Source organism: Battus philenor, unplaced genomic scaffold (assembly GCF_028537555.1).
Source record: "Battus philenor isolate CCGP_79_NKW_IND1 unplaced genomic scaffold, ilBatPhil1.0.hap1 SCAF_19, whole genome shotgun sequence".
Lineage (NCBI taxonomy): Eukaryota > Metazoa > Arthropoda > Insecta > Lepidoptera > Papilionidae > Battus > Battus philenor.
In genome coordinates this window covers 8,428,259-8,446,633 of record NW_027181681.1, presented here as the reverse complement: position 1 = coordinate 8,446,633, position 18,375 = coordinate 8,428,259, and the positions used below count along the sequence as shown (strand labels likewise).

The window sequence follows — 18,375 nt, the reverse complement described above, 5'->3', positions numbered from 1 at the left end:
CTTCACGACAACAAAACTTTAATTACGCTAATTAATTAATCTCTTGTTCATAATTATTTAATGCAGTTTAAAAATTGTATTGTAATTATAATAAGTAATTAATAAATTACAAGTTAAATATTGCAATTCATCTTATATTATACTTCCTGCTTAACACATACCTTGATTTTAAGAAAAAAATCCGTTCAATGAAGGAAAATTTAATTTTAAATATTAGCTTTCAATTATGCTAAATATATAGTAAATGGCCAGCGCATAAATTCATAGGCTTAGTGAAATATAACTGACGAAAAAAACCAATATAAATGGAATAAAGTCGATTTAATATTTAATCTAATTTTTTTAAATTATTTAATTTTTTGTATTAATTATATAGTATGGTTTAAAATAATGTTTCAAAATTTTTACGGATAGTGATACTTCAACGTTGGTAAAAAGCTTGTGACTAATACCATGACGACTTCTTAAAAAGAAAAAATTAGCAAACATCAACTGTTATTTTGACAGTTAACGATTCAGCTAAAAAATGATATTTTATAAATTTATTTATGGATAATTGTTTTGCTTATTAAATTAAATACAATTCTATAAATCACATTAAAATAAGAAAAGCGAAAACAATGAAAGAGAAATGGAATTTTGTTTTCTATCTCATATGGTTTTCTTATCTGATTGTAGCTGCTATTCTAATGTTCGGTCATGGTTTTCTTTTATCTAGGAAAACTTTCAACGATTTATCAGAATGCATTCCACTAAGTAAAATAGATTGCGACGGAAAATTTTACCTGAAAAATACAGATACTTGCAGCGATGATGTTAAAATAAGACACATAGCCTCTAATTTTGGCGCGCCTTTAATATGCGCTCCTAATCACAATAAAGTTGTTGTGGTTTTAGTAGACGCTCTTCGGTATGATTTTGCTGAGTACGATCACAAAATAGAAAAGCCTTTGCACTACCAAAATCGTTTACCTATCATTCAGAAAACTCTAGAGCAATGGCCTGAGCGTACACGTCTTTATCGGTTTATGGCAGATCCGCCTACCACAACTCTTCAGCGAGTAAAAGCTTTAGTCACGGGCTCCTTGCCAACTTTTGTAGATGCAAGTTCTAATTTTGCTGCAATGGAACTACAAGAAGACAATTTTGTTGACCAGGTATTTATCATCTTTATTTACACTTGATTCATTTTAAGTCTTGTTCATATAACTATGTAATTTGTAGATAGCAAAAAATGGGGGAAAAGCAGTTTTGTTGGGTGATGATACATGGTCTCGGCTTATGCCAGGAAGGTGGCTTCGTTCCCATGCTCTCTATTCATTTCATACTTGGGATCTTGACACAGTAGACAATGGTAAATAATTTAATTATTTTCTCATTTATCTTGCTGTCACATTTGCTTTTTTGATGTCTGAACATATGCAATAAATCAACTACTGTATAATACACAATATTCACACTTTCCATATCCTGTTTTACTCATTAACTTACTTAATATTCAATATATTACTTATAGATTTATTTATTTTAGTGAATGATGTTTTACAAAATTAATTATAAAGTAATAATTACAATGTTTTCTTCTGTTTAACTACATCATCTCTTTTAATATTTTTTCATAAATATTGTCCTTTTTAACGATACTAATTTATCTTAGGATAATATTGACTTAGTTTGCAATATCCTTGAGAATGATATGTAGTGTGTGTATGCTTTATCCTGTTTTTGTGAATATCAATGAAATAGCTTATTATTTAAATTGTAAATTTTATTTTTTTCTTGTAGTAATAATTCAAATACTAATTAAGCTGGACATTTATATGATTTTTATGATTAAATCACAATGCAAATTAAAAACTTTTTAATTTCACACCAGAGAAGATTTTTTTAAGCAAAATTTCATAAGTATGAGGTAGTATATACAAGTGACGATTTTGAACCAGTTTACCACAAGAAAGACAATACTTGTACATTTCTAATTAGTTTTTAGGGTATTGAGTTATTATCATGTATAATTTAATGTTGTCCCTATCCACCGCATAAAAAAAACTTTGCAACTGTTTTGCAAAAACTATGTTTTATAGCTATACATGATTTTTTCCATTTGATCCTTGAGCATGGCATAAGTACATCTTTGGGTCTGCTTTAAGTGTCTTGTCAATTTTTAACAAAAGCTAACTAAAATCATAGTTTAATAATAACACATGTAAAAGTGAATTTTATGTGTATTATTATTATGTCTACATATGTGTATTGATTAATTAAAATCATGATTTACTGAACATTTTGAATTATTATATTACAGAAATAGATTCAAAAATATATGATGAGCTTAAGAAAGATGATTGGGACTTGCTAGTGGCACACTACCTCGGTGTGGATCATGCTGGACATCGGTATGGCCCTAATCATCCAGAGATGGCAAGAAAACTAGAAGAAACCAATACAAGACTACAGAAAATTATTAACATCCTTCCTTCAGATGTATTGCTCTGTGTTATTGGTGACCATGGAATGACTGAGACAGGTATGATATAATTATAAATTATTTGTTATATAGATACATGTATAGTACATCTTAGTTCCTATGTTAACTCTTGTTGTTCCGTTATTTTGTATCACACAACCAATTCTCTAATTTCTGATGCCTAAATAACACTCAACAGCTTATAATCATAGTGATCAAAACTAGATTAACTAACATATATTTATATCCAAAAACATTGCTATTCACATCTTTGCAGGACAAATGTTATATTTATCCCGAAAAAAAAAAATACTATCTATTGTTTAAAATAGTATTATATTACTGCCGCTAATGGTATTGGTAACCAGATATGGCACAAGACATATGTACAATGTAATTGCACTATCCATTTCAGATCTACCACTGGATAGAATTATAACCAATATTAAAAAAATATTATTGAAAAAAGTATATTAATCTATTCAAGAATAGATACTATGCTGATGTTAATGCACAGAATTAAATATTGTTAATAAATCATCAAACACATAAAAACTATATTTGTGAAGATCAATTGTTGAGTGTCTCGCTGGCTCTTTTCGTAGAACTGCCTTCCTAGCTTCTGGTAGCTCTTTGCAGGAATAACAATGCCGACATTCAGATGTCAGCTTGTTAAAATTTTATACAACATACTTTTATCTCACGTGATTAAAATAATGTAGACTGTGTATATATATACACATATATATATTTATTATTTTACATACATATATAAAAATTTTGGTGCGTATGTATATATATATTATTATATTTATTTATATATAATCAATATAGATATTAGTTTTAATATACATAATTTAAGTAGCTGTTAAATATTAATAATGGCACTTAGTCACAAGAATGGAAAGACATGGGCAATGGATAAATGTGTAATTAACAGTTATAAATAGAATAACGCAGTTGTAGAAAAATAATTTTTAAATTAAATACTGTATAAAATTAAAAGTTTTTATGTATGTAATTTTAAATAATTTCGCCTGTATAATTACATACAACACTTAATAATTGAAATATTTTTTGTGAAAACTAATGTTGTTAAACTAATGGTGTCCATCACGTAACTGGGAACCAAAAAAGTAGTAAATGTAATAGTAATGGTGTCAAAGACAAGTAGTATATAAAGTCAGAATAACCATTCATCACCTTTTACGTTTTAATGCTTGTGGAACGTGATGATGTCGCTTATATTAAGAACTAAACATAAAAAACAGCATCTAAATCAATACTTTAAATAAAGCCTCTTTTTCAGGTGACCACGGAGGCGAAAGTAAAGCCGAACGTACAGCAGCAATGTTTGTGTACAGAGGCTCCGGTCTTGGTGGAGACATTAAAGAGGCAGTAGGCAAAGAGGTGCAGCAGACAGATCTCGCTCCAACTTTGAGTGCTGTGCTGGGGCGACCTCCACCAGCGCCCTCTCTAGGAAACCTTTTGTTCACGGTGTTGCCAAAGATGTCTACATCCTTGACATTGTTGCACCTCAGTAATAATTTAAAACAGGTACTAATAGTTAGTATGTGCACAATAATAATGAATAATTTATTTATTAAAACATATGTAGTTACAGGTCTCAAATACCAAATGATAATAAAAGCGAGTAATGTTTTACCATCAGGGCTTACAAATATATATGACAATGTATAATGTTAGTCAATTATCTGTCAGGCAAATTGAATTGATTTTAACAAAAGAGATGGTTCCAAAAATTTACTATTAAGTAATCATTTGTTCTGTGCATAATATGGCCTCCTCATTGCCACTTCAATAAGATAAGCGGCTTGGTTATGTCGGTAACTTAAGTTTGTCGACGGATCTCGTCTTTCCTAATTCTATATTGTAAAGAAATATGGAGCATAGTTCCACCATGGCTCATTGAGTGACTGAGAGCTTGCCAATGAGACCCAAAGTCGTTTGTACTATGAATACTCTTACATTTAAATATTGGTATAAAAGATATTTAATTATTTCATGTTAATATACTTATAAATTAATGTATAATGCGGTAAAACTCGGTGCGATGCCTGAGGTTCTCTCCGACGATGTGCTTAGGCAACATCTCCACGCTCTCATGGAATATATAGTTCTCTAACCTTTGGCCAGATACGGCAGCTCAGTGCACCCTGGCAAGAAAGATATGATAAAAAAAAATCACACAGGTCTCGCGCCGGTTGTGACCAGTCAAAGCCGGCTGCTAGTTGCAAAAAATTAAGATCATAAAATGGAAAAACTATAGGAGGTAGTCAACTTAAGAAATAGTTTTTAATAGTGTGCCAAATGGCATTTATTTGGAAAATCGATAACACACTCCAAAAATAGAAAATAAAGTGACGATATTAATGGAATAAGTCTATTGAAATGTATAAAATAGAACTACTTTAGTATAAAATACTGTATGGCATTCCATTCTAGCAATGGAAAGCAAGGGCACAATAGAATTAATATTAATAGAATATGTAGAAAAGTTGACATAGCAATTAAGTAGATTTTATAGAATAAGTGTAGTAAAATATGTTTTGTGTTGGTGGCGAAAAATACAAATTACTTAAATTTGTTAAGTTGAATACTGTATCTATTGAGGCAATTTGTATGGATATCAAAATAAGAGTTTAAATTAATCTGTTTTATATCAAGTATTAGTTTTTTTTTGTTTTATTAATTTTATTGCATATTTGCTTTCCATTGCTGTAGTGAAATGATATACAGTATAAAATACTCTTATATTGATATTCATACAAATTTAAGTGTAAACTTTAATACTGTGTACTTTAATATGTAAAAATAATCATGAATACAAGGCCAACCAAGAGTGGTTAATATTTTATGTTTTATGTAATATAGCATACACAAATCAATACATTACAAACTAAGCAAAATGATTTATTATATATTAAATTTAATTCTATTTTATATTTTAGGTAACAAAATATTTAATTAGATATGGTGAAGAATCGCAGCAAGTGCCGTTAGATAAACTTGCTTATCTAATAAATGCGACCAGGGATCAAATAGAAAAAGCAGTCAGCGTTAAAACTGATTTAGAATGTCAGAATTACATATCTGATGTTAGGTATGTACAATTTTGGAAATGCCCTAGATCTAAGTTTAGTTATTGGGGTCGAAATTAGTAAAATAAAGTAAATGTAATACAATAATGCGATTATAAGATATTGCGATTTTGAATCAGAAATGAGTCTGCAGAATCAAGGTTACTCGTCTGAAGTTGCAGTGGACGAGTCATGTCGGTCGTGCAACCGATGGCCAAAAGGTTCTCGGGTGGTGACCACGTGCCGGTTGACAAGGCGTGGGTAGGCCCCGCACTATGACACCCGACGACATAGTTAATGTCGGTGGAAGTCACAGGGTGCGTGCAGTGCAAGACCGATCATCGTGGCGATCTATGAGAGAAGCCTATGCCTTGTAGTGTGCGTCTATTGGCTAATATGATAATGACGAATATAATAACAAATTATTGTAGTTATAGTTTAGAGAAAAACACATGATACTGGATTTATTTTGTATACGACTTTTTTTGTCTCTCGCTAATTATGTTGCTGCTGTATGCTAATGAAGGTATGCTGATATAAGACTGAAGTAGTATACCCGCATTTACTTTTATTATTAAAACTATTTCTGTTGCATAAACTTGGTATTTAAAATGTGATAATTTGAAGTGAGTAACAAAATTATGTATATTGTTACAGGGATCTGATGAAAAATATTCGCAATACGTTTAGAGAAGTTTGGGTGGAATTCGACTCTCTGTCTATGCTGAGGGCGCTGCTGTTGCTATTAATAGCTATTTTTTTCAATTGGCTCGTCACTGAGGGCGTGCCATTCGAGCGGATCTCCAATATTTTCGCTAGTTCTTTCGTCCCTACTGGCTTGATATCTGTGGTGATTTGTGTGGTTGTTTGTTATAATTTATTTTATTTTAATTACTTAGACGATCTTGAACATTCGATTATTTTGAGTACAGGCGTAATTTCTGGTGGCCTGGTTTGTGTTTTAATAATTATGCATTGGGATGGTATTACCCAGCGGTGGTATGAAGGCAGGTCACAATTCTATGAGAGGTTCTCGAGAGCAGCTTTAGTCGCCTCTGCTGCAGTGCTGGTTTCAAACAGTTACGTTATTGAAGAGGGAGCTACTCTATCGTTTTTGTCGTTTACTGTAATGGGCGTTATGGCTTGGAACATTGGTACTGTAAAGGCATTAGCGCTGTGGATTTTTTGTGGGATCGCTATATCCACCACGCGGTTATATAGAGGTTGTAGGGAGGAGCAAGGAGATTGTTGGACAGCCGGAGAAGGCGCTCCGACTGGCCAAGCTTCAAGAGCAGCTTTAGTATTAGCTTTAGGGTCCGTGAGCGCTACTGTAGCTATCGCTCGGCGACACACAGCATGGCAAGGCTATGGAGTGGCTTTAGGAGGTGTCTTGGTCTGTGGCCACTGGGCCGTCGGGTGGGGTTCGCTTGGGTCACCAACGCAATCAAAACTGTTAGCGAGGTTGGCCTGGTTAGTTCTTGCAGTAATGTTTATATTATTGTGGAAGAGGGATAGGCGCGGTGCCACAATGCCACTGGTGATACTTGGTTTACTGCTGTACCTTGCTAATGTTTTGGTATTGGGAGCTAGTTACGCCCCTGCCGCTGCTTTAGCTCTTCTCTCAGGTTTCCTGACCCTCAACGTGGTTTCGTTATTGAAGACTGAAGGTTCGCCTAAATTTTGTAAGTTATGCACTTAATTATTATTATTTTGATACTACATAAACTGATTTTTTAAACAATTTTTAATACACCTAATTCTTTTTACATGGTAGATACATTACTTAGAAAAGTTGCTAAAACATAATACATGGGACATATGGTTAGCTTGGGGGTCTATACCACGACTTTAAAAAATTCCGAAAAATGAGAGTAAACTAAATATTTTGCAGAAAAACAATGAAAAAGTAGTAATAGTAAGCCTTTATAAAACAAAAAGAAAAATCCATATGTAAAAATTTATTAATTTTGTAACTATTTATCACTACTTCATAATAAGCGTGCACGTTTAAATGCTGTCAAAATTAGTATTAAAAGATTTTTTAAGAGTCCGTGCTGAAACAAAAAAATCAAGCAAAAAGAGTTGGGTGAAGTTGAATAATATTTACGAAATGTATTTAATAATGTAAGTTAACTACATTGCAATCAAAAATAATAAAGCAACGTGATTAGTTTAGAACAGATAAATTTTATTCGGAATGAAATACTGTAATTATAAGATTTTATTTTTACTATAATGAAGCAATGAATGTAATATAATTTTGAATTCCAGCTTTGGCCGCTCGATGCAACTCAAGCGTGGCGTGTTTATGGGCACTGTTCGCCTCGTATAATTTTTACGCCACAGGCCACCACGCAACTTTGGGACATATCAGGTGGGCGCCAGTATTCCACGCAGGAGACCCTAATTACTTAACAATTGGTCCTGTCATCACGGTTGCCCTCACATCGCTCCATCTTTTTGGTTAGTTTCGACATTTATTTTAATAAAGTTTATAAGCTAACGAAAGATCTTTTCTGCGGTGTTTTTGTATCAATGTACATTTTTGGTTTTAAGTTCAAAATTTTTTTTATTCAATATGCAAAGGATTTCATCTCTTTTTAACTTCACACTTCGCTCATGATCTGATGACGAATATCTCAGACCCGAGAAGAACGAGCGAAAAGAATTCTGTGAATTTAAAAAAAAAGTATTTATAAATACTTCAATTTCTGAAATCGAACAGACCATGTCCAAGTTGTGGCATATTCTACGAAGCCATTTACACTGTAGTAACCTTAAGCGGGCGTGGAGCATAGCTTATGCGATCGACAACCGTTGTGTTCGAAAGGTTCTTGTTCTACCACGATCCGGTTGACGCGACATAATGATGATGAACCCCAAGCACACATAAGTTCTTTAACGTTTCTTTTAAACCTAGAAATAGAGATTTTTGAATCATTCGGGATCTTGTAAAAGCGTGTACATAGAATTGCTCATAGCCACTTAATGAAATCCAGTCCAGTAAACAGAACTTGTTTTCGCTTTTAGTACTTACATTGTGTATATATAATTTAAGTTTTCCTGTAAGCGGTTTATCGTGATAACGGAATAGTAATAATATGTTAAATTTCAAAGGAATGCCTTTGCTGTTTGGAGCGACAGCACCCTTACTAGTGCTATGGGGAAAAAATGAAGTGTCATCTTTAGGACCCCGAACACAAATGGCAGCGGTATTTTCCTTGTGTCTTAAATTTGCACTTTGTTTTGCAATCAGGGTGAGTTAAATTATTTATTAGATATAAAATTATATTTATATAAAATAAAGTTAAGTTTGTTATAAAAATATATTTATTGATCAACAGGTTTTCGTTTCGGCCATATCAGCGACAATTCACTGCCGACATCTTATGATATGGGGAGTTTTCACGCCCAAATTGTTATTTGAAAGTGGTGCATGTGTCGCAGCTTTCCTTGGTACTGTATTAGGAGCTACCCTTACGGCTTGGCATTTACCAAAACAACAGCGGAACAGTTGACATGAGCAAAATTATTTCTATAAAAAATAATTATGCACTGTTAATTTCTTTTTAATATTTATCAAGTTATTTATGATTAATGAATATTATTATTACATGCGTTACTTCAAATTACTGCCATTTAGGTGAATATTAAATTTTTAGCATTGGCTTTCACAATTTTTATATTTTAAAGAAAGAATAATTCTAATTTGAAAGCACGATTTATTTCTTTAAAAAATATTAGTATTATGGGTTTAAAAAAAGGGACATAAATAACAGTACTTTCTATTTTATGTTGATTTTTAAATGATATTTCGTAAGAAATGTCGTTAATGGTTGTTAATTTTTAACGTGAGACTTATTTAGTGCAGCTTAAATGCATAATACTTTTGTATTGAATTAAAAAAAATGTTAACATCATAGAATGGACACTGCCATATTTTATTTATTAACAGTATTAATAAATTGTTACAGCTCATTGTTTATTTGTGTATTATTTATAACCATGGTATGCAGAAGATACATCATTAATGTAAAACAAATCTTTGAATACTTTTAATTTATTTATTAAATGTACATGGAATATATTACATTTATTCGTTTGTTGTACAATAATATATTTTGATAACTATCTATAAAGTGCTTAATACAAAATCAATTAAACAGCCTACCACAGTGTTGAATTTAAAAAATATTTCTGTGGCTTCTCCTAAATAAGAATTGGACAAAATTTTGTTTTAAAATAAAATCCTCATAGGTTATGACAATGAAACCCATACATTAATATAAAACCAGTCCGAATTTACCATTTAAAACCATCAGAACAGAACAAACAGCTTCTACTAATTTAAAAACATTGTAAAATAATACAGACTTGACAATAATAAAAATGGTTTGAGTGAAACTGTCTATGTTGTGGTGGGTGGGACATAAGGTTTCAATAAATACTCTGAAAAAGAATTAACAGCAGCTGCTCCTCTGACTTCTTTATCCAATAATGGAAGCTTTGTAACATGGAAGTCTTCATAAAGATCAGCGATTTGCTCCAAGTACTTCTCCTGAACTTTGTGTCTGGCAGCACAGAGTTCACACGGTGCTGACGTTCGGAGTAATAACTGATTTACAATAATGTTATGTGTGTCTATTCCACAACGAGTTAGCTCTTGAACTAAACGCTCTGTCTCATACAATGACAGAAATTCAGCTATACATACACACACAAATGTTGTTTGATTGGGATCTTTAAACTGAGCATTAACTTGTCTAATAACAGATAACATTTCATCCATTTTGTTGCTGAACATATCAGAATTGAATTCTGACAATCCAAAGAGTGTAGCGGCCTGATTGATAAACGGAGCAACCTGTAATAAAATTGCAAGTCTTTAACATTTATTCCTTTGAAATAAGACAATATTAATTATTTTATAATAAGTAAAGAATTTTCATAATACCTTTGACTTCAATTTCATCAATTTACCAAGGCCACGCTCAACAACTTGAGGGAATGAAAGTAAACGAAGTGTGTGGCCTGTTGGAGCAGTATCAAAAACAACAGCACTGAAGTTCATTCCTTTAACTAATTTCATTACCTGGAGTTTTAAGAATATAAATTTTAATTATTAAAAGTATAAAACTGTCCTTAATTTCAGAAACAGTTGACTAAATGACTGTTCAGTTTATCAGACAACTTTGTATTGGTTTTGTGTAATTTCATTTCTAAAGATATTTTTATTACTTTGATCCATGTACAAGCAACAAATTAATAAAATATAGTGAATTCTCTTTAAGAAACCTATATTAAGTTGTAAACATAAAGATGCTAAATGCATTTAACATTTCTTATATTACCTCTGCATAACTCATAGCTTCATCAATTCCTGGAAATGCTCCAACTATCTCTTGCATTACACCTTTACCAAGTCTCATTGCTTCTGTTTCCCCTTCAAAATATTCTTCAGGTAGTTCAGTTAGGCCCACATTAGGATCAATTTCCATTGCAAATAAATTGTCAAAACCTTTCACTTTAGTGGGTACCTGTTAATATAAATGTCTCAGCTAAATTTGTTTCATAATGCAATAAATGGTATAACAAGTGATCATGGATTGTGTTAATGCTGGAAAAGCTTATATTCTAAAAGATGACTATATATTTCATTTAATATGAGCAAACCAAAGAGCTTTAGATTAAGTTTGACATTCATTTTCATATTTGATGCTTTTAGCCTCTAAAAAAACCTTTTGATGTCTGTTTTACTACTAATACATGAAAAAACGCCTTGTTTATGTCAGAAATTAGTAATATATGCATTTAGGTGTTGGTTTATCTGCTGCTTTAAAACAAATGACAAAATACCGTAAAAGAAATAGAGAAAAGGTTAGCTTGGTTAGGTTATTAGCTTATTTAAGATTTCATGCAAAACTAGTAAAAGAATCATATCTATCTTGATTATACAGATAATTGAATATTTTTTTCATCATATTTTTTAACAACAGTTGAATCATTGTCAGCATACATTGCACAAAAATTAATGTAATAGTTATCTTTTGATACCTACTTGACACTTATGTCCCTTTAAAATTTATATTTTTAACTTAAACATGAATATTAGCAAGTTTTTAATAAATACCTTAGAAAATTTCTGATCAAATGCATCAGAGATGTTATGAGCAGGGTCAGTTGAAATAATTAACACTGATTCTCGAACTTTGGATAACTGAACGGCCAAGCTACAACTGCAAACATAAATTATTTTAAATAATAATAAATTAAAGAAAAATATTCAGGGAGGTTTATGTAGATTGATTAATCGCTTGCCTGCACGTCGTTTTACCTACACCTCCTTTTCCTCCGACAAATATCCATCGCAACGATTTCTGTTCAATAACATTGCGCAGAGAAGGTTCCAAGGGCTCAAAATCTTTATTATCTTCCATTTTCACTAAAAATTCAGATCACAAATTATGATTTTTGGTTACACTTGATACGCGTCAAAATCAAAATCACTCTATCATAGATTATCAATAGGTTTTACAAATAGAAGATTAATTTTATAAACGTTCGTTTTTACTATCTATGAAGCCTTTAATCTTAGTTAAATTATCAAATCGTTTTCATTACTTAAAATTGCAATGATATTTATATTACATTTTTGAGCTTATTACGTGCGTCTAATCATCTTTAATACAAATATCTCATAAATTATATTTAATCTGTTTATACGGAAAGTAAAGTGCTGTGCACATGCATTTGAAAATGAATCACATTCAATTGTACGATTTTTTTATTTTAATGACCGTTAAGAAGTAGATTACTGAACCCAACACGGTTGGACAGTCTCCGGGAAACTGTAAATCTCTCGTTTAATACCTCTCATTGCTTAAAAATAAAATTCTACAATTAACGTGTTTTACATATTATTATATGTCATTACAAAAATATAAAAGCATAAAGTCATTTCATCACACAAAAATATAAAGTAATTACTTTCAGGACACAAAAGTGATCTCTCACTTCATTGGCAAGTTTACAATCGCTGAACAAATCATAGAGCGGGTTATGTTCAAAACTTTTCTACGTGATCGAGTGAGGAATGAGGTAACTAAAATAGCCCAGTAAATTGTCAACTTAAGGCAGCAGTGGGCAATCCATAAAGTGGGCAGAACAGGTAGTTGCTGGGCTTTAAAGTATTGAAAGTGGAGACCATGTATAGGCAAGACATTGTTAAGGTTAGTCAGAAAACGCTGGATGCAGGCCGCTTTCAACCGATCTTTTTGAAAATCAGAAAAATGCCTATGATGGGCAGTTGATAAACTTTCGTAATAATTCTTGTTTAAAAAATATGCCAAGGAATTCTAAAATTAAGTTTAAACGATAGTTTTATTTGAAAGTATTATTAAAATAAAATTATTATGAAAAATTAAAGAAATAATTTAAATTAAAGTTAAATTTTAATAGATGGAAATAAAAAGCTAAAAAACTTATTTAAATAATATGCACCATTCGCTTTAAAAACGCCTAGAAATATTTTTTTGCTATTTTTAATGTTATTTGTCATTGAATAATTTTAAGTTTAGTACCTAAACCTAAAAAATAATTCAATGTGACATTGACAACTTACTAGAGTAATCTGGGTTGATTGTTATCCTTTAATGTTTTCTAAAGATAATTTCTTTTATTATGAAAGAAATGAATGTATATGAAAAAAAATGTGTTGTCGATTAATACGCAGTCGTTATTTTTACAAAATTTATTTTCTGTCAATTGTTATTTTCACTTTTATAATGTGTGCCTATTTATATCCCAAGATTCATTTTTATCAAGTACAAGTTACAGTATCTCCTAATGCTCAACAATCACGTTCGTCTCGTCATTTGTCTAAGCTAATCACGGTCGTTTTTCGTCAGTTCGAAGAGTTTGAAAATGATATTGCTGACAGTGTACAATCGTTTGTCTCAGCTTTTCCTAATATGCCTATAATCGTTTTGTGTCAAAGCTTGCAATATCCTCCTTTTCAGTTTTCAGTCACTAATGAAACTTTGCGTAATGTTAAAATTATATCCCTGGAGTTTCGGCTCGACGCATCTCCTCGCGATTTGAATCCTCTTGCGTATATTTTTACTGAATATGTGCTTATCGTTCCCGACTCAACTCGGGTATCACGACGTGTGCTGCAGCAATTGGCGGTAGCTGCTTCAGCATTCCCATCTCAAGCTATAGCCATTGCTGTTTCTAATTCTCGTCCGTTATGTCAACAAGTTAAATGGAATTATGTTGATTGGACATTACAATATAGTAAGGTTCCATCTAAAAAACTGTGCGATGCTGTGCATGGCCAACATGCTCTGTACATCAAAACTTCTCTATTACAAACACTCCCACAGCCCTTTGGAATGCCTTTTCCAGAATCATTATATCTTCAAACTTCTGTTAGAAATATAAAGGTAAGCATTTGTTAATTTATTATAACTTAAAGAGTGTGAAAATTATATTTGTTATTTAACTTTTAATTGGAATTGTGGTACAAGTAGTTAATCACGGTAGAAACACTGCATACTAATTCTACAATAAGTGTCATTAAATAATTGTAAACCATAATTTAAAAGTTTTAATTCAAGTGAAGTATACTTTAGATTCAGATTATGGATGGGAAATTTGGATCGGGTAGGAGTGTGCTCAAATCTCCTACAGCTAAACAGAAAACTTCAAGACGTTTGAGAGACTCTAGAATTGCTCTCTACAAAGAGCTGGGGGTCAAAACAGTAGTTAGAGAAGATGGCAAAGTGCAGTGGTTTGGCTGTAAGCGAGAAACACAGGTACTCTTATGACATATAAATATCAACATTAATAGAATGATACAAATTATGTAATATTTTTTAAGGTTGTTTCTAAAGTATTTAAAATTGTTTGTTTTACTGTAGCTTAAGTCATATACAACCTAATACAAAAGGCTAGAGATTGGTTCTGCTATTCAGTAATTACTTTTATTGCTCCTTTTTCTCATTACTTTATCAATAAATTACAGTGACCTTTTGTTGTTGCTTTCTAAGTGCCACAGTGAGCCTATGAATCCATAGCAAGTGATAAACAGGAGTTTTGTGTAGCATTAGGTGATTAGTGGCACACCTGAATATATAATTGGGTGCCAACATTATTTATACATTGTAAATGTCATAAAAATATATCTCCCTACAGATGTTGAGAAACAATAGGCATGCAATATTAGAGTTTTGGAAAATATACATTTAGTCTCTCAGTAACAAAATTAAAGATGCGATAAAAATTGGAGATAAGCCTTATTCTATTAGGTAATCAGCTGTTGATTAGACTTTTGATGAACATTTATGAGAAATAGTTTGGCCAGGCCGTAGCACAAAAGTTGAGGTTCTTCCCGTACTATCAAAGAGCTCAGTGAACTCCCAGTAATATAGTAGAATGCAGTGTTCCTTGTGGAGAGTTCTGAGGTATTCACCAGGCTTACTTACCTGTGAAAAAGGTTTGAGGCTGGTTTTGCCTTTGCTCCATCAAGAAATAAAAAGAGACCAAATATGTTATGTTTAATAGCAATGTAAGACTAGTAATAAAAAAATACAAACAGTAATAAATTCATAGTGATTTTTTATGCAGTTTATGTTTTTTATATTTTTTATGAAGGAGCGAGAGCTACAATAGTGTAATCTTTCTATATTCTGCAGAAGGATTTAGGCTAGTTCATCAGTTGGTCAGTTCATTTCTGAGTCTTCTAAACCAACAATAGTAGGAATTTGGAAGTGAGCTTTGCTATGCTGGCCATCAGCCTTAACCATCATACTCGGCCCCTCTTGCTAAAGTAGGGTTAAGGTACAGGCACTTGTTCTATAAATCCATGGAATGCTAAGAGTTAATGTCACATGCATTGATAATATAATTAAATTTAATATTTAAATCAATATAATAAGAAAAAATTTTGATCATATTTATGGTTGATTTAGTATCTGCCATTGATAATAACAGATGATAATAATCATCATCATCACTTCCTCCACACTTTTAATTTACAGTAGTAAATTATAGAAAATATGGTTTTTCCAGAGATGTTTTCCATCAGTGCAAGGAACACCGTCATACATTCTCTCTGGCCGAAATACACCGCCATGTTGTCGCAAAAATATACGCCGGACGGTGGCCCATGTATTACGCACATTACTTCAAGCAGGCGCTAGGTGCTGGCTGGAAACAACTTCTTTATTGGGTGCTGTTGTTAGGTAATTTATTTATATCAGTAAAAATTATTATTAGCAAAACCATATAACATTCCCTTAAATTAAAATGTTAAATGTAATGCGTATTTTCATTATTATTTACTTCCTTAAAGAATGTGCAAGAGTTGTGAAATGAAAGCTTCATTGAACACTTTTCCTTACAAGATTATTTTCGTGTGTAGAATTAACTGAAATGATCTTTAATTTTGTAAGATATGCCAAAAAAATAATAATGATATATACCTGCTACATTCACATGTTACAGAGGAGATCTTCTTCCATGGGCAGAATATGCTGAAATAGGCATCCATGCATCAGATGTTTCACTAGTATCATGGTTGCAAAGGGGAGGAGCAGATTCTGAAGGATATGTATGGGAACGAGCAACCAAAGGCCATTATTATAGAGTAGCTTACTCAGCGTCTAATAGAATATATGTCTTGGTGCTGCCTTTTACTGCCAGAAATGGGACAATGTGGCCAGCAGACTGGGTAATGGCTCATCAGAAAGAATTTCCTGAAAGGCATTTACACCCATTGGCACAGGTTAGTAGTCATAACTTTCACATGATTTATATGCAATTTCCATGTAATATTAGTTTCTAGATTCCAGGTATTATTATACTCTACCACTAGGTCACACCAGATAGAAAATTGAAATTTAATACATAATTATATCAACAGAAATGAACAAAATGAAGTAAACCTCAGTATGATTAAAAAACACGGGGCTGATAAGGCAATGTGTAACTTAAAAATCATTATGCTCCACTTGAATCTTTAAAATGCGTGATGTTGTTTTGTGTTTTGTCTAACTACAAATTTTGAGAAATAGAACAATTATATTCATTATGGTCATGTCAGATGCTTGATGGCCACTGCAAGGTTCAAGGCTTCCTCAAATATTGCCACGATCACATGTCTTGCGCTGCCTGCATCCAGTGAATTACTGCGAATTTAACTATGTCTCTAATCCACCTAGTAGAAGTGACATGCCTCTCTCACCGCAGCTTCACCAAAGCGATTCCACAAGCTACCATTGCTTAGAATGCTCCATGCAATAATTGTATTACTGTCTCCTTTTTGTAAAAAATGTTCAGTTTGCACATTTACTGTACAGATAGCTCAAATGCAAAATTTTATTATTACAAAAATTAAATTATAAACTGACAGTTATTATTTTTATATAGATACAATTTGGAGGAAGACAAGCCCCAGCACCTAATGACGCTCGAGCCTTTCTTGATTTAAAGTTAGGCAATTCGGCCGTCGAGAGATGCAACAGGATTGGTCCGAAATTAATATACCCATGAGTTTACAACATCAAAGTACAAATATATTTAAATTCTAGAAAAGGTTACCTAAGATTGTTTGTACCTGTTATAAAACTTCTATGCTTTAGTATTATTGTGTAAGCATAAATAATAAGCTACATGTTTGCAATTGCTTTAAAAATTAAAACAATTATTTTGTGTTATAATGACAGTATTCCTATAGTTTTATATTCTGTAAACAACATAAAGTATCTAGGTTTCATAGTCCCAAGAAATACAAGCATAGCTACTGTGGTGATTAAATTATTATAAGTCAATTATCCAATATCCCTTGTAACATAGAAAAATATATTGATATATTTGTCTGTGCTTGTTTATATAATACATTGCACTGTGCCCTCTGCAATAGGAATTATCTTCTCAAAACTCTTTTTATTAACATATGGTTCCTTAAAATTTAGTGTAATTTATTTATACAAACAATATGTATTGATATATACAAACATGTTGCACATTTTTGTAAGCAACTCGAAAGATTATTTAATTGTTGTTCATAAATTTCTTTTATGTTTACCTATGACAAACTACTGAAAGATGATAGCTTTGAAACATTGCATTAAGTAGTGCATTAGCACTGAGATATTATTTAATTTAATTTACTGTGTTGCATGTATTTATAAGTAAATATTACAGATAATTATTACGAAAATTTAATAACGTAGGAGATATAGAGAACATTTAAATATTATTCTCACTAAATTTGGGCCTTAAGTTAGTAATATATTAAATATAAAAATTATGATCTCAAACTAGAAATTTTTAAAATTCTCTTAAATTAAAACTTTAGCATGTTTCAAAAGGTGAATTCCTTTATTAGCTAGGAAAAATTTTCTTGATCTCATCTTGACTAGTTTATTATATTTAATTAATGTAATGATTATAAAGAAAACCATTAAGAATGGTATTGTTTTGTTTATAAATTTTATTGTGAATTAATAGATATTGCAAACAATATAAGCTGGATGTATTACCAATCACATTTTAACGATTTTTTGTTACTGTGCAAAATTTTTGACTTTACCATGGAAGATTTCTTGTTTTTTTGGTGTAAGTTTTAAGTGTAATATTGTTTTCATTTAAAATTACAAATTATGTAAGTATGCTACCTACATTTAATAATTTTAAAATAGACAAGATTAATTTATATTTTGATTTCAAATATACCAAAGAATAAAAGCTGAAAATTATAGCATAAAATTGTGTTTTATTATAAAACCTATTAAAATTGTAAAG

At 31.5% G+C, this 18,375-nt stretch overlaps 3 protein-coding genes across 3 annotated transcripts; 2 read left to right on the top strand and 1 right to left on the bottom strand.

Moving 5' to 3' along the window:
- The first annotated feature begins 556 nt into the window (after positions 1-556).
- Positions 557-9,430, top strand: PIG-O (phosphatidylinositol glycan anchor biosynthesis class O). Its single transcript, XM_068764060.1, has 9 exons — positions 557-1,157; positions 1,225-1,354; positions 2,306-2,527; positions 3,777-4,024; positions 5,440-5,591; positions 6,226-7,250; positions 7,840-8,031; positions 8,686-8,825; positions 8,913-9,430. The coding sequence occupies exons 1-9, from the start codon at positions 621-623 to the stop codon at positions 9,084-9,086; spliced, it is 2,820 nt and encodes a 939-aa protein (XP_068620161.1). The 5' UTR covers positions 557-620; the 3' UTR covers positions 9,087-9,430.
- A 182-nt stretch (positions 9,431-9,612) lies between these two features.
- Positions 9,613-12,065, bottom strand: LOC137921516 (ATPase ASNA1 homolog). Its single transcript, XM_068764302.1, has 5 exons — positions 11,887-12,065; positions 11,699-11,804; positions 10,920-11,105; positions 10,523-10,660; positions 9,613-10,432 (listed from the first exon to the last, which is right to left on the bottom strand). The coding sequence occupies exons 1-5, from the start codon at positions 12,003-12,005 to the stop codon at positions 9,977-9,979; spliced, it is 1,005 nt and encodes a 334-aa protein (XP_068620403.1). The 5' UTR covers positions 12,006-12,065; the 3' UTR covers positions 9,613-9,976.
- A 1,178-nt stretch (positions 12,066-13,243) lies between these two features.
- Positions 13,244-18,158, top strand: LOC137921509 (ribitol 5-phosphate transferase FKRP). The gene is made up of 5 exons (XM_068764291.1): positions 13,244-14,012; positions 14,202-14,384; positions 15,640-15,812; positions 16,075-16,354; positions 16,999-18,158. The coding sequence occupies exons 1-5, from the start codon at positions 13,278-13,280 to the stop codon at positions 17,119-17,121; spliced, it is 1,494 nt and encodes a 497-aa protein (XP_068620392.1). The 5' UTR covers positions 13,244-13,277; the 3' UTR covers positions 17,122-18,158.
- Positions 18,159-18,375: the final 217 nt, after the last annotated feature.

Coding starts and splice junctions, on each gene's coding strand:
- PIG-O (XM_068764060.1), top strand. CDS start 621: ATGAAAGAGAAATGGAATTTTGTTTTCTATCTCATATGGTTTTCTTAT. Junction 1,355..2,305: donor TCTTGACACAGTAGACAATG/GTAAATAATTTA, acceptor ATTATATTACAG/AAATAGATTCAAAAATATAT. Junction 4,025..5,439: donor TCAGTAATAATTTAAAACAG/GTACTAATAGTT, acceptor TTTATATTTTAG/GTAACAAAATATTTAATTAG.
- LOC137921516 (XM_068764302.1), bottom strand. CDS start 12,005: ATGGAAGATAATAAAGATTTTGAGCCCTTGGAACCTTCTCTGCGCAAT. Junction 11,805..11,886: donor GTAGGTAAAACGACGTGCAG/GCAAGCGATTAA, acceptor TTATGTTTGCAG/TTGTAGCTTGGCCGTTCAGT. Junction 10,661..10,919: donor AAGCTATGAGTTATGCAGAG/GTAATATAAGAA, acceptor TTAAAACTCCAG/GTAATGAAATTAGTTAAAGG.
- LOC137921509 (XM_068764291.1), top strand. CDS start 13,278: ATGTGTTGTCGATTAATACGCAGTCGTTATTTTTACAAAATTTATTTT. Junction 15,813..16,074: donor TTATTGGGTGCTGTTGTTAG/GTAATTTATTTA, acceptor CACATGTTACAG/AGGAGATCTTCTTCCATGGG. Junction 16,355..16,998: donor ATTTACACCCATTGGCACAG/GTTAGTAGTCAT, acceptor ATTTTTATATAG/ATACAATTTGGAGGAAGACA.